Below are 15,987 nucleotides of genomic sequence, written 5' to 3' on the forward strand. Positions count from 1 at the left end.
CAGGATCCTTGTTCTCAGGAGCTTTCATCTTCAGATAAGGAGTCAAATTAGTGCAAGTGAATCAAAGAGAAAAGGCAACAATGCAATATAGAGCATTGTGATTCTGTCTGCAGAGGACTAGATTCAAATTGAGAAGGAGTTGTCATTGTGTAGTAATGTGAAAAACATTGCTGAAGAGAACAGTGATGTGTAGATAAAGGAGGGGAAATACATAAATAATGCAACAGTCTCAATTTTTGTTTTAGCACTAATGATGTTTTCATCTTCATTTATTCTTTTTCTGTTGGTTTACATGCTTCGTTTCTGTGTCACTCAATGGAACTTTATAAATAAAGCAGTTGTCTTACTTGTGTTATCTGTCACTTTCTTACCTTTTACAATATAGTATTTTATAAGGAACATATTCTCAGATTAGTGCATTTTCTGGGGCTGATAATAGCAAATAACATGGACATGGTAATTTTTAACAAAAGTAGGCTTACCAGGGTGGATAGGCTGAACTAACGATGGCTTTCGCAATGGCAGACTCCTCACGGGGTAAAAGACATTGTAATACATGACATAGGGAATCTATATCTATATCTATATACATATGTATGTATGTGTGAGTGTGTGCATATTTTTTGGTCTGTCTTCTTTCTTGAAAGGTCATCCATGGGTACTCCATATTTAGATTTAGGATATCAACTAATCACACTCCTCTTCCAAATGTCCTGCCTTTAAGCATCATCATCAGTTTAAGCTTCCCTACTTCTATAACTCAAAATCCAGGTTATATTTCAACAAATAAAACTCTGGAGTATACCCTCAAACTATATCCTTAAGGTAGGAATGCCCAATGTTAACAGAGAAAGCCCAAAATGAATGTTGTGAATTAGTAAGACAGGAAGATTGAGAAGAAGTTTCATGAGGAAGAATATATTCATCATACGTAGAACTTAAAAATTTTCAATTTGAATTTTCTTAATAGAAATAGATGTCATCAAAAATATTTTATAACAGAGTACAAAAATCTGGAATTATTTTTCCAGTTTACTTGTGGTCTTTTTTTGTTGGTCACTATTGAGATACATCTTGCCCCAGCCTACTAGGTAAAATTAAGCGCTTCACAAGCAAATGATGCTTTAGGTACAGTCTTAAGGAAAGTGATTATTAGGATTTAGTTCTTTCTAGTATTTATTTATCAACACTGTACCAATTTTTCAGACTATAACTTCTTATCTTAAGTATGTTTATTTGTCACATGACATATTTTGTGCTAATTTTAGGAGCTCTGTCCACCTAAAATTTCTCAGGTAGAATTTGAGTAATGGGTAATTTACTTTTCCCATGAGGTAGTCACAGGAGGCCTGGAATTGTTATAGTTTTCTGAAAATTAGTTTTCTTTATCAGCATTAAAGAAGGATGTTGACTAAGCCACAAGAATATATGTTATTGGTTAACTACTTCCAGGTGGACTACATCCAATGATTCATCTTCTTCTTTTTTTTGGGGGGGGGGGTGTTCCGGTCGTGGGGCCTGAACTCTGGGCCTGGGCACTGTCCCTCAGCTCTTCAGCTCAAGGCTAGCGCTCTACCACTTGAGCCACAGCGCCACTTCCGGCTTTTTTCTTTTTGCTTATGTGGTGCTGAGGAATCGAACCCAGGACCTCGAGCATGCAAGGCAAGTGCTCTACCACTGAGCCACCTTCCCAGCCCCTTCTTCTTCTTCTTCTTTTTATTTTAGCCATGTTACTTTAGGTATTAGTTAAGTGAAATGTGAGGATTTGCACAGAGTTCAATCTTATAAGTCATCAATCCATGTTGCTCCCTTTACTTTTAACATCACATAGTTTATGCCCTACCCCACTGGGATAAGATAAGCTAAAGAGAATGCTGATTCCCTGAATGGTGGTTTCAATTAGAGTGATCAAAGTATCCTAGATTCCAAGTGCTATGAATTTGAACCTTTCTCAATCATCTATGTCCCAGTGGTTACTGGGGCTAAAATATACGAATGAGATATATTGAGTTAGTTTGAAAACTAAAAACCCACTCACCACTTTCTTTTTCTTGAATAAGTGATATCTGCCCAGCTATTTTGTTGGATTTTGCAATATCATAAATATAGTATGTTACTACTATCCACAAGTAGACCCTTGATATTTATGCTTATGTGCTTACAAGTAGCAGCCATTGAGGAATAATTCTAAGTACTTAGAATGAGTTGAGTTTAGTACAATACTAATTTTCTTATGCCACCCAACTTCCACGCTGCTTTCAACAAATTTTTTGTGTGTATGTATGTGTGTGTAAGTGTATGTGTGTGTGTGTGTGGGTGTTTGTGTGTGTGTGTGTGTGTGGGTGTTTGTGTGTGTGTGTGTGTGTGTGAGAGAGAGAGAGAGAGAGAGAGAGAGAGAGAGAGAGAGAGAGAGAGAGAGAGAGAGAGAGAGAGAGAGAGAGATTTGTAATCAAGGCCATGTACAAGTTCTCCAGTTGAACAGGGCCTTTCCTCAACTAATATATTTTAGCACTTACGTGAATCATAGTGCATCCTAAGTTCTTTTGACTTGAACTGTCATAATAACCTTAGAAGGATTATTAGTACCTTGCTTTTGGAGCATCATTTTCATTTGGAGAAACAGAAAATAAGGAAACACTGGGAAGATCATACAATGACAACACAACCACCAATACTGCAGGGCTGACTGAGAACTGTTCTGCATCAGCTATACTGTGTAATGTTCTATGGAACTAAAAGATTTTGCCTTTGAAATGTATTTTTTGTTTTCAAAGTTTATTATCTCCTTTGACTCTTTTTGATCAAAACCATTATAAATCCACAAAATTATGGATAAGCAAAATTATGTATATAAAAGGTAAAAACCCTATTACATGCTAGGAAAAGGCTTTTATTTACAACAAGATACTATTTATATGCTATATAATTTTTAGAAAAATCCAAAGATAAATGAAGAGTGTCTTATTGAAAATGGAAGAGAAAATTTTGAACAATTAAAGCCACTGTGATTTGCCTTGTTAAACATCAAAATTATTTCAGTGTTTCCATTAGAAACTAGTCACAAATATAACAAAAGAAGTCAAGAAGCATAACAATTAATAACTTTCTATATTATTAGTAAAATGATTTTTTTCTTCATTAAAATATCCTTGTTTTGTAGATAAGAAGCTCTGGTGGGCAGATCAAAACTTAGCACAATTGGGAACCTGCAGCAAAAGAGATGGGAGGAATCCAACCATCCTACGAAATAAGACTTCTGGTGTGGTTCACATGAAAGTGTATGACAAAGACGCACAAAAAGGTATGCTTCATCGTAGTAAGTTAATACCATAGTTTGAATATGTAATACCCTCTTTCTCCAAGCTATTTTCATACCTTAACAGCACAAGGTTCTTGTTCTTGCTTTTAATAAAAGAAGGAAAGAAAATTGCTGCTTAGTATTGGAGAACTATCTTTAATTTAAGGTCCATAAGGAGCTTTTCAAACATTGGCAGAACTGCCTAGGCATCTTAGTTTGTTAGATCTTCAAAGAAGTTTTATCCAGTACTTGACCAAATATTTTATGAATAACAAACAATATCCCAGGAAAATACATTTAGTGTATGTTTAAGTTTGGAAACTGGATGAATTATAGAACTTCAAGTGGACAATGTAGAAACAATTTCATGTCCCAAAGCACGACATTGTTTGGCTCTGTGTGCCACTTTTTTGTTTTGCTTGTCCAAATGGTGTGCAGTGAAATGGAGTGAGAGAACTAACAGATGGTTTGCATAGGTGGACTTGTCATGCTGCCCAAATGGCAATTGGATTAAAGATGACAGCCAGGGCTGCTGCACACCTGCTAGTCCTTTCTTAGTTTTTGCTTCATGATCCATGACATTAGTAAAATCTCTACCTCAAAGAAATCTTTGCTGTATTTCACTTCCTTATTTTAGCCTCTGCCATGAAAATCTGGCTACATATTTACTTGCCTTAGGGAAGGGAAAAAAACTTCTTTAGATACTAGGAAGAGATTTTCATGTGAAAGATGAAGGATGCTTAAGCCAAAGAAGATAATTATAAGGTAAAGAGAAGAACGGAATGACCATGTCATAAGCTGGTGACACCCTCAAACAGGAAGGGTTTTCTGGTGATTCCAGCTGAGGATCTGCCCACACAAATAGCACAAAGTTGAAATCATTATCATGTGAGCATGTCCCGTGGAGAGCACAGGCTAAATTTTGTTCTGAATTCCTTACTTATGAGGCCCAGAAGAACTTTTTTGTTATTGTTAATAAGAAAACTAAACCGAAAGTCATCATTTAAAGACTTAGCTTAACAAAGGTTACTAGGTTTTATTCCTGAGAAGATACCAACTCCAGATCTTTAGTGCACAAATCTCTATTCCTTTTTGGACATTTTGAAACTTTTACTTTGGAATCATGGTTGGAGTATTGTAACTAACAACTCCACGATACAACATTTTCTGTATCAAATGGGTAAGGCAAAGGATGAACAAATGCAACTGCAATATTCACAAGACTATGTTGGAAATGAACTTTACAACTTGTGGGGAGAAGGGTGTCAGGACTGAGGGAAAGCAAGAGAAAATGAGGGAGAAATAGTGTTAGACTAAAACTGTACTCATTTCCATCTTTATGTCTGTAATCCCTCTGAACATCACCGTTACAATAATAATATTTTTTTAAAACAACAAAATGATTTAGACTGGATGGTAAGCTCAATGGTTTAGTAGTTGCTAACTAGCAAGAAATCTTGGTTTTAATCCCAAGAATAAATACATAATTTTACTAGCATTCTCTCACATGTAATGTATGATATAATTCCACATAAATTACTGGTATTCAGTAAATAAAATATAATAATATCTTTTTATGGATTTTCAATATATTTGTTAAACAACAAACATGAAATTTGAAAATCACTTCAGATTGATTATGAAGAAGTTGGAAAATATAACACACAGATATATAGAGAGATGTATAAGTCTAAGCTTATGTGATTCTATCTAAAAACATATGAGACAGAACAGAGTGAGAAAATACATTTTCAATTTAAGCAGAGCAATTAAAAAATACAGAACAACCTTTCAAAAACATGAACAAGTACGTACATTCTCTGAAACTATAAATGAATGTTTCAAGGCCTAGTTTCAATGAAGTACTTGGAAGGAAATATTTAATGGCTCTTTATTATTCTTGACTCTGCTCTCATTAGCACAATTTTCTTTATTAAATATTTGACCCTGATGGTATAATTGGGTATTCTCTACAAAAGTACACTACAAAAGTATCATCAAACACATGAAAATATCTAGTACTTCAAATTAATGATGTACTTTTATAAAAATATAATAATGGAACCTATTAAGATTGGTTTTAGAAGTGGGGAAGGGGAGGATGAAGAGTCAGAAAGAAAAATGTGATCAAAATATACTGTATACCTATATGGATATAAAAAAGCATTTTCTACAACTAATACATGCTACTAAAAATGTTAAAATGTAAGCAAAACATTAAAAAAGAAAAAATGGCATTATACATCAACCTTAAGATGCAGGGAAAAAGTAATTTTATGAGTAGAATATGCTGATAAAAACATCAGTATTAATGACAATCCCATTAGCAGAATCATCACAAGTAGTTTTAAAGCTTCATTAGTATGAAATATGAGTAATTTAGGAGTCTTTAAGGTGTTACCTTTACTACCTCTTTTGATTTCAATCTACAATTAGCTACTTCATTTATCATTTTTGACAGAGATCACTGGAGAGTTGAGACTTCTTGTTAGTCAAATGGACTTTTTAACTCCAACAGTCATTTGGGGAATGAGTGTTGGATAATAATAGCATTAAAAAATATTATTAATATTTCCAAATATAAAGTTAATCACAACATAATGATTAAAATCACAATATACCTATAAACAGATAAAAATACAATTAAGTCCATTTATTTATATATATAATCCACTGTTTCCTCATAGACTATTTAAAGATATATATTGCTAGTGTTCCACATAACTGTTAAAGTGCTAATTTTATTTTTATCAACAAATAAATATAACAAAATATATTATTAGCTTTGTAATTTTATTAGTTTTGGTACTATCAAGGAAAATAAAACCTCTCAACTCTTAAGACTTTAAAATGTTTAAATATTTAAAACATTATAACTTTTTTTTGGGGGGGTCAGTCATGGGGCCTGAACTCTGGGTCTAGGCACTGTCCCTCAGCTCTTCAGCTCAAGGCTAGTGCTCTACCACTTGAGCCACAGCACCACTTCCGGCTTTTTTTTTCTGCTTATGTGCTGAGGAATCAAACCCAGGAACTCATGCATGTGAGGCGAGCGCTGTATCAAGCCACCTTCCCAGCCCTCATTCTAATTGTTTTAAATATATTAATATTCTATTTTTTAAAAATTTTATTCTGTCCTTTAACCTAGTTTTATTTCATTTTTCTTCTTTCTCCACCTTAAATGGTAATCCCTAAAACTTGATATTAGATCATCAGTTAATGATTTTTTTTCCAATCTTACAGTCTTGGGTGGTAATAAAAATATATCTGTATCTAAACCTATGCCTCTATAGAATGACATTGTGTTAGCCTACACCAACATGCTTTCTATAAAATAAAATATGTGCCTGCTCCGTATGGAATTATTGCACACTTACTGATATAAATGTTTCATCATTAAAACTATCAGAGATTTGAAATATCATCTTAATTCATCTTGGGAAGAGGGAGAATGAGTCAATTAATCTTCATTAGTTTATATAGGAGATGAATGTATTCATTTAAAAGGTTCAGGTTGCTTAAGATGGAGTTCAATATTAGCAGGAAATGAGCAGAGAATATCAGAGGTCTTTTGACAACAAATCTCTCAAATTGAGAAAATCTCATGCTTCAAAAATGACACAACTCATGACAGTTTCTATTGAACAGTGAAATCCTGCTAGACTATGTTTAATTCAGAAGATGAGAAATAATGTACTACACTGGTATTTTGAATTTTCCATAGAGCACTATTGATGTATAACTTTCACCATGCTTTTAATTCTCACTGGATTTGCTGCACTTTGTATCAGATCTTAAAAATCCACCAAATAGCATTGCATGTCCTAGAAGAATAAAATTCTAAAGATGAGACATTTAATGAACTTTCTGGGTAAGATTATAAATTACCTACCTTCATGCTAGCTGCTTTAATTAGCACACAGGGCCTAGTAAATTCAGTGGAACATCTTTATAGAATGCCTACCAGTGATTACAAGACTGATATTTGTCATTGCTACTGTGTAAGAATAAGAAGAATTAACATACCGATTAATAAGATCACTCTTATGGGTGTGTTTTTAAAACATTTTCAGAGAATTATGTTCCTATAAATGGGAACATTTATTTCTCTGTCTTTTAAAATAAATTAAATACATATACCCACTTTATTTTAGTGGCATTATCTTTGAGCTAAGTTGGTAACATAATTTAACAGCTATTTATGTGACACTTGTGAATAAAATATTTTTGCAAAAGAAATAACTACAGAGAAAAGTGAAGTTTAAGAATCAAATAGAAATATGTCCTCATTTCTCTGATTTAAAAATATTTCAAGTTTATGACAGTATTCATAACAAATCAAAATCTTTTGCACTTCTTTAACTGGGCGTCTTGTATTTCTGTTTACTTTTTTAGAAGGGTAAAATTCACTGATAATTTGCTACTTTTCACTATGTTTGGAAATAAAATGTGATTATAGTCAATGTGAACCAGCTGCATTTGCATATGAATAACTAGTTGTTCACCCATTGATTGAATAAAATTATCTTCCTTAATTTTACATTTCTTTAAAAACATTATATATTTCTTTTTGCAGGCAGTAATTCTTGTCACCTAAATAATGGTGGATGCTCTCAGCTTTGCTTACCAACATCTGAAACAACCAGGACTTGTATGTGTACTGTGGGATACTACCTCCAAAAGAACCGCATGTCATGCCAAGGTATACATGCAAAAAAACAAAAACAAAAAAACAAAAAACAAAAACAAAACTTTAGTTCTTGCTCAGTTACTTCATTATATGGTATCGTATAATATTTTAGACTACCAAAATATGTTAAAATTTAGGGGGAAAATTGTTGCTAAGGCAACTGAAAAATTAAATGAAACATTATTAGACTTTGCTAGAGAATCACACAGACATGCAGGTACAGAGAACAAAGAAAGGTTTATTGCAAGAAAAGGGGCCAGCAAGACTCCTCACAAGGGAGAAGTGAGAAGAAGCACCAGCTATTGTCTGAAGTGACCTATATAACCTAGGGTGGTGAGGAGAGGCTAGAAGGGGCTAGTAGATGGAGACCCTGGTTTGGACGTGTGGGCCAGGGGCTTCATCATGGTGGACTAGGATTTGCGGCTGCTGTCCAAATAGTAGAAAGGGGTCCTGCAGCTGCCCAGACCTGAAGGTCACTCTAAGGGGATCTTTCTATTTATATGGCGGCAGCTGCCCCAGAGAAGTGCCATCCCAAGGTAAAGGGAGTTGGAAATTGATTATTTACTTCCTTTATTACATAGGCCTAGTGTTGCCTCGGTAGGGAGCATGCTAAGCTATGGAGAAGGGAAGAGTGGACCAAGTTATGGGAAAGGAGGTCATTTTGCTAACATTCACTTTTAACATAGTTAAATACATGTAGAACTTTATGGTGGCTGAAAATGTTGAAGTATCATTGTTTATTTTAATAAACTGAACATAATTATCTACAGTATATGTTTTAACATGTATTCAAATCTAATAGCTTCTACAATCAACCTGAAAAAGCAAAATTTGAAGTGGAAAAAGAGTTATTTTTAGTGAATTTGGATCAGTGTGTAACCTGATGTTAGGTATGTTACTTGTCACTATTTTAGAGAAACAGGAGAGTTTGTGAGGACTTAGCTTAACATGGCAGAGGGAGAAGAGAATTCTGGAATATAACTGTATCCAAAGATATCTGTCTACTGTTTCTAATAGCAGAGTCTCTAGTTCTATTAATTCAAAATATCCTTAGTCAATGCATGATCATTTATATCCACTGATCATGATATATTCATACACATATAATAAATAATATGTACTTATAGCATATATTTACATTATATATTTATTTGATATATATGAGCATATACATTAACAATATAAATTTTACTATATATAATATAATATAACATAATTGGACAATAAAATTATAAAGTCAATAATTGAGAAATATATACATCATTATTCCCACTTAATTAATTTTATATAAATATTAGGTGTTATTTTTCTTTGCCAGGCTATCCATCAAGCATCTTAAAATATTAATTCTCTTGACAGTCATAAAATTATGAGCTAGATCTGTATAATCTACACTTTTTATTTTTTCCTTGTTTTGTTGTGGGGCTTGAACTCTGGGCCTGGATGCTGTCCTTGAGCTACTCGGCTCAAGGCGAGTGCTGTACCACTTGAACCACAGTGCCATTTCCTGTTTTCTGGTGGGTAAATGGAGAGAAGAGTCTCACAGGCTTTCCTGCCTGGGCTGGTTTTGATCCATGATCTTCAGATTTCAGCCTTCTGGGTAGCTAGGATTACAGGCATGTGCCACCAGTACCCAGCTGTATCATCTACATTTTATAAATGAGAACAGTGAGATGAATAGAAATTAAACAAATAGCACACCCAAATCACATGATTAGAAAATGGTGGAAACATTTACATCTAGTCATTTTGATTATATAATTATTTTCAACCATATTAGATTTGTAAGCATTAACATGGGCACTTACTGATATTAAACCCATATTTATGAGCTTGATTTAGATCATATCTGTGATGTTGCAAAAGTATGATATTGAAACAAAAGTTAATATTTGCCATGCCGTTTCCCCTCCAATTTAGGTATAGAATCATTTCTTATGTACTCTGTTCATGAAGGAATTAGAGGAATACCTCTTGAACCAAGTGACAAAATGGATGCCTTGATGCCAATCTCAGGAACTTCATTTGCTGTGGGAATCGATTTCCACGCAGGTAAATAGCTTTCTATTCATATACAATCATTCATGTACAGTGTTTACTTGATTTACTAAACACGATGGAAATTTAACTTCTCTCTGTACTTTGACAGTCAAGATAAAAGAATAAGAAAATGAGTTATAGATGAAAATTTAAGCTTATCATGAGTTATTCTCATTATGCATTGCCAGAAAAAAACGCCAAAATCAAAAATAACAAGTTAGAAGATCATCTTGTTGAGAAAAGCCAAGCTCAGAAGCTCAGAAACACACATTTCCTCTATTTTTGCTTGTATGTGGAATCTAGACATGAGACAAAATATGACATGGTTGTAAATGGTGACATTTGGGAGGAGCAAGTACAAATGAGAGGAACAAGGAGAAAGGAGAGGATGTCAAGGAACGTAGGTTTGATAGAACAGCATTTATATGTACATGCATAAATAGAGCACATGTCTTTAAAAATAGCATAATAAAGCCCAGCAAAATATGTCTTTAAAGAGAGGAAAGGGAAAAAGGTTACAAAGCAATAATAGAAATGGGATGAACTTGACCAAAGTATATTACAAACATGTCTATATATCACATTGAAATCTCCTTTTACGCTTAATTTAGACTTACTAAAATTCTCTACTTTTTTCAGATGATGATTTCTATTTATTTAAAGCTATATAAACAACTTTGCATTATTGTCACTTAAATTAGATTCATTTAAATATTTAAGTATATGATTATCATTTTAATATAGGTAATAAATCAAATCTAACATAAATATTATAAATACAAAAACATTTCAAGTGATTTTATCAATATTGTATGTGTCAGTTTGGCATGAGAGTTTTACCCTTTACTCTTTAACAAAGTAAAATAAAGCAAACTAGACCTGTCTTAATGTGATTATAAAATATGATAATCAGCAAGTAACTGGAAATTAATAGTAGACAATGTGGAATAAATACATATAAATATTTTGTAATAATTGCTAACTTCAAAAATAACATAAACATATGCATTTTTTCTATATTTTTATTTTTGTGCCAAAACTAAGGCAAAAACTTGAGCCTTGAGCTCTGCTTACTTTTTTCACTAAGAAGTATCACTTTACCACTTAAACCATGCCTCCATATCTATTTTTTGAGGGTTTTGAGATGTGTCTCTTAGATTCATCTTGCTTTGAGCCTTGCTATTCAGATTTCAGACACCTGAGTAGCTAGGATTACAGAAATGAGCCACTGTCATCATTTTTATCACTTTATTTAAATTTATTATTCTACATTCAAAGAACAAACTCATACAAACAAACCTTTCTATGTCTCATTTTACTTCAAATAATAAGTTTCTTGAGCTAATGCTATTTTATTGAATGTGTATTTTAATACACATTCTCAGTATTACTATAATCTAACATTACGTATCTAACATTACATAATCTAACATTACAAAGCAAGTAACTTACTGGTGTATAATATCAAAAATAATAATGATCATATTAAAAATCACCTGTGCTAATCAGTTGAGGTGTTTCAGATACCATTCATATTTTTTCTCCAAACTGAAATAGATTTTGTTTAAATGTACATAAGCATGGTTTATGACTGCAAATAATTAAGAATTTCAAAATTGTTTGAAGATAATCTTTTTTAAGTAAGATGTCTTCCTCCGCATATATGAATTACATAAAAGCGATCTTCTGACATTGTAAAAAGGGCCTTTTCCCATAATAATTCAGATAAATGTTCATAGTTCAAACAATATGATAATTTTCTAAAATCATAGTATAATTTTAGATAATCTTTAATTATTCATAGGAAGTTGATTACAAATTCATAATCTATTCTGCATTTTATATACATGAAATATGTTCTTTAGAATTTCATCATATATTTATCATGTACATAAATAAAAACTGTGGCCTTCTTAAATTTTATATGTATAGGGAGAGATTTTCTTACCTTGTAGTCTCTTCTTTTTTGTCTCATATCATGTATTTTATTCTTTCAAAAACTCTATAATAACCTTTGTCTGGAAGTGGTAATGAACTCCTGCCCCAGCTACCCAAGAAGCAGACATAGAAGGAATATGATAGATGGATCATGTCTCAAAAACAAGCTGGATTGAGTGTTGCAAATGTATTCAATGGAGGGATATGTTGCATATGTATTCATAGGCAGAGACAGATGGTTCCCTGTCTGAGATTATCATGAAGGAATTTGACAGACCTATCTGAAATGTAAACAAGCCAAAAGTAGCAAGGGGCATGACTCAAGTGGTAGAACATATTTCGCCTAGCAATAGGAGGCCTTGAGTTTAAACTGCCATACTACTAAAATACAACCCCTAAGGCAACACTCCATACTCATCTTTGAAAATATCTGAGAAATGTTTATGAAGAAATAGGAAGGAAGGAAGTGGAGCTGTGGCTCAAGTGGTAGAGTGCTGGCCTTAGCTGAAGAGCTCGGGGACAGCCCCCAGGCCCAGAGTTCAAGCCCCATGACCAACAAGAAAGAAAGAAAGAAAAGAAAGAAAAGAAAGAAAGAAAGAAAGAAAGAAAGAAAGAAAGAAAGAAAGAAAGAAAGAAAGAAAGAAAGAAAGAAAGAGAAGGAAGGAAGGAAGGAAGGAAGGAAGGAAGGAAGGAAGGAAGGAAGGAAGGAAGGAAGGAAGGAAGGAACGAGGGAAGCAATTTGTTCTTAATACATGGGAAAATACCTTTTTTCCCTTAAAGGTAAACCTATTTGTTGTATAAGTCAAATTCACTTTCTTAGGTTTTATTTTGTCCTTGATATGGTTAGGTTTAATATCATAACAATAATATAAATAATGTTATTATTAAAGAACCATAAATTACTTGTGCAACAATACTTAGTAACACCATGAATTATTGTCTTATAAGAGTAAGTTTTCTTTAGGAAGAACTTGCAACTTTCACTAAAATTTTTCATTTTTTGTGTTGTATCTATTGTGTGTTTAATTTTTATTCATAGGAAAATATTTTGAAAATCTTGTAGTACTAAATACAGGAAAACACTAACCATATACACTAGATAGGCCAGTGCAATATGCAAGAATCTATTAATATCTCTAACAATAATCAAAATATAAATACAAATCTATCTTTAAACCAAAGAAAGGCAGACTAGCAATAGACACAGTAAGTACAATTCAGAATTCAACAAAAGAAAACTTAGAATCTAAAGCTGTATTGCTTTCATGTCCTAGGTTTGTTATCTCAAGTATGTTATGTAATTTTCATGAGGTTCAGTTTTCTTAATTTTATATCTGATACATATTCATACATATGTACATACAAATATATATGCATATGTATATATTCGTATATATGTATGTATATGTAGTATACATGTTTGTATATATCATTTATTTTTTTATTGTGAAAATACCGTACAGAGGGGTTACAATTACATGGGCAAGATAATGAGTACATTTCTTATCAAGCATTGTAGCCTCCTCCTTTTTTTCCCCTTCCCATCCCTTCCCATCCTCCCTCCCAATCCTCCCTGTGAGCTCCCCCCCCCCCCCCCCCCGCGCTCTCCCCACCCCCGCACCCTCCCCCCACCAAAGATGTGAAGTTCGTTTTCGACATAACACTTGTAAATCTCATTGTTGCAATGGGTCCACCTATATTCCTATTTAAACGATTTGTTTTTCCCCTTCCCCTCCACACATTATACCGACATCAAATACAGAGAAAGCTGGAGTTATACAGTGAGGGAGGGACATACAAAGCAACAAAGAAATAATCTTATAAATGTGTTAGAAACAATTGCCTGAAAGAAAAAAAAAACATTTGAATACATATCTTAGGGTTCATTTCCCTAACATCATCTTATCTGATCTTTTCTGCTTGACTCAGACATGTACTAGATACTGCAAATAAGGGAAACCATGGGACCTATGTTTCTTTGAGCGTGGCTTACTTCACTTAATATAATTTTTTCCAAGCCTTTCTATTTCCTAACAAATGGGGCTATGTCATTCTTTCTGATGGAGGCATAGAATTCTATTGTGTATATATACCACATTTTCTTGATCCATTCATCTATGGAGTGGTCACACAATGGACAAGGGCCTCATATCTAAAATATACCTGGAACTCAAAAAATTAAATCCCCCAACAACAAATCTTCAAAGAAACAACTGCCAATATATAAGTGGGCTAAAGACTTAAAGAGAAACTTCTCTGAAGAGGAAAGAAGGATGTCCAATAGACACTTGAAAAAATGCTCAACCTCTCTAGCCATAAAAGAAATGCAAATCAAAACAACATTTAGATACCACTTTACCCCAGCTAGAATGGCTATAATCAAGAACTCTAACAACAACAGATGCTGGAGGGGATGTGGACAGAAGGGAACCTTACTGCATTATTGGTGGGAGTGTAAACTTGTTCAACCACTTTGGAAAGCAGTATGGAGGTTCCTCAAAAGACCCCACATAGAGGGGCTGGAAAGGTGGCTCAGAGGTAGAGCGCTTGCCTTGCATGCATGAGGCCCTGGTTTCAATTCCTCAGCACCACATAAAAAGGAAAAAGCTGGAAGTGGTGCTGTGGCTCAAATGGTAGAGCACTAGCTTTGAGCTGAAGAGCTGAGGGACAGCACCCAGGCCCAGAGTTCAGGCCCCACAACCGGACTCCCCCCCCACACACACACCCTCCCCCTGCAAAAAAGACTCCATATAGAACTCCCCTATGACCCAGCAATCCCACTTTGGGGCATTTACCCAAATGTTTACAAACAAGACCACACTAAAGCTACCAGCACGACTATGTTTATTGGAGTATTATCATTCATATTTATACGTGTGTGTGTGTGTGTGTGTGTTTGTGTGTATGTGTGTGTGTAATGGATCCATGCCTCCAGCCAAGCCTTTACTAATTATTTAGTCATGTTGTCTTTTGGACTTTTCTACCTAGAGGGGCTTTGAACTCACATCTTCCAGATTTCAGGGCTAGAATTACAGATGTCAGTCACTTGTTTCCAACTAGATTTTTAATCAATCAGAAAAAAATGATACCTTACATACTTAAACAGTGAGCAATTGACACACTCATAAAGATGATGGTGCTGGAGGTTTCAGGAGCTTTCAATATATCTCCGTATAATTTCTGTGATCCTGGTCCATTGCTTAGAATGTTTTATAAGCACATATTAAGATCAAAATAGATGTCAACAATTTTATTTATAATATCATCACAGTCAATATACCAACTAATTATGAGGCAACTAGCCATTTCAAGAGGAAGGAATGCAGATATCTGGGTTGCTCTGTACAAGAACAGAGGAAAAGAGTTGCTGAATCAGTCTCTACTTATTAAAATAGCCACGTGTCACATGGTTTAGAAGGTTTTGCTTTTGTTTTTTGTTTTTCTATTGTTACTTTTGTAGAGAGGCTATTCCTACCCTCTTTTTCCATTGAAGACATTCACCTCAGATAGATAATTGTTATTGCCACTCAGTTTTCTTTAGTTAATTGCAAAGCTACAGAGAATCACAACACTCAAATTATCTAGGATACATAAAAGTCTATCCTATGTGTTTTGTGGTCTAGCTACACAATTAAGATGTTTGACATAGTATCTTTAAATTCTCAATGTAAACTCTCAATTCTAAGGTAAATGTTCAGGGAACCTATAAAAAAGGAAAGAACATGATACAAGTCAAATCATTTTGAGTTCCACATATTTACTTGATCCATGGTGATAGAATTTATTCAAAGGAAAGACATCAGGTCTGAATTTTCTAAAAATGAGGTAGTAAGTGCTTACCTCCCACAGCTGCTGTAAGTAAAAATTACAGATATAGGAAAACATTTTATATCCAAAATGAAAGTCCCAGTTGCCCCTTATGCCAAACTAAAATTTCCTATCATAACAAGCAGATGGAATAGAAGAGAATCATTTGTTAAGACTATATATTATACTTAATTATTATTTCATTATAAAAATTTTA

At 33.7% G+C, this 15,987-nt stretch overlaps 1 protein-coding gene across 5 annotated transcripts in view; it reads left to right on the forward strand.

The window, feature by feature from the left end:
- The window catches only part of Lrp1b (LDL receptor related protein 1B), a 1,866,674-nt gene that overhangs the window by 1,352,894 nt on the left and 497,793 nt on the right, over window positions 1-15,987 (forward strand). For all 5 annotated transcript variants that reach the window (XM_070023764.1, XM_070023773.1, XM_070023793.1 and 2 more), the window contains exons 33-35: window positions 3,161-3,301; window positions 7,872-7,997; window positions 9,906-10,037. In XM_070023764.1, coding sequence (XP_069879865.1) covers window positions 3,161-3,301; window positions 7,872-7,997; window positions 9,906-10,037 — 399 coding nt within the window. The remainder of the gene's footprint in view (window positions 1-3,160; window positions 3,302-7,871; window positions 7,998-9,905; window positions 10,038-15,987) is intronic.

The sequence above is a fragment of the Dipodomys merriami genome, unplaced genomic scaffold, assembly GCF_024711535.1.
Source record: "Dipodomys merriami isolate MVZ:Mamm:240054 unplaced genomic scaffold, mDipMer1.0.p SCAF_1, whole genome shotgun sequence".
In the NCBI taxonomy this organism is placed as follows: domain Eukaryota; kingdom Metazoa; phylum Chordata; class Mammalia; order Rodentia; family Heteromyidae; genus Dipodomys; species Dipodomys merriami.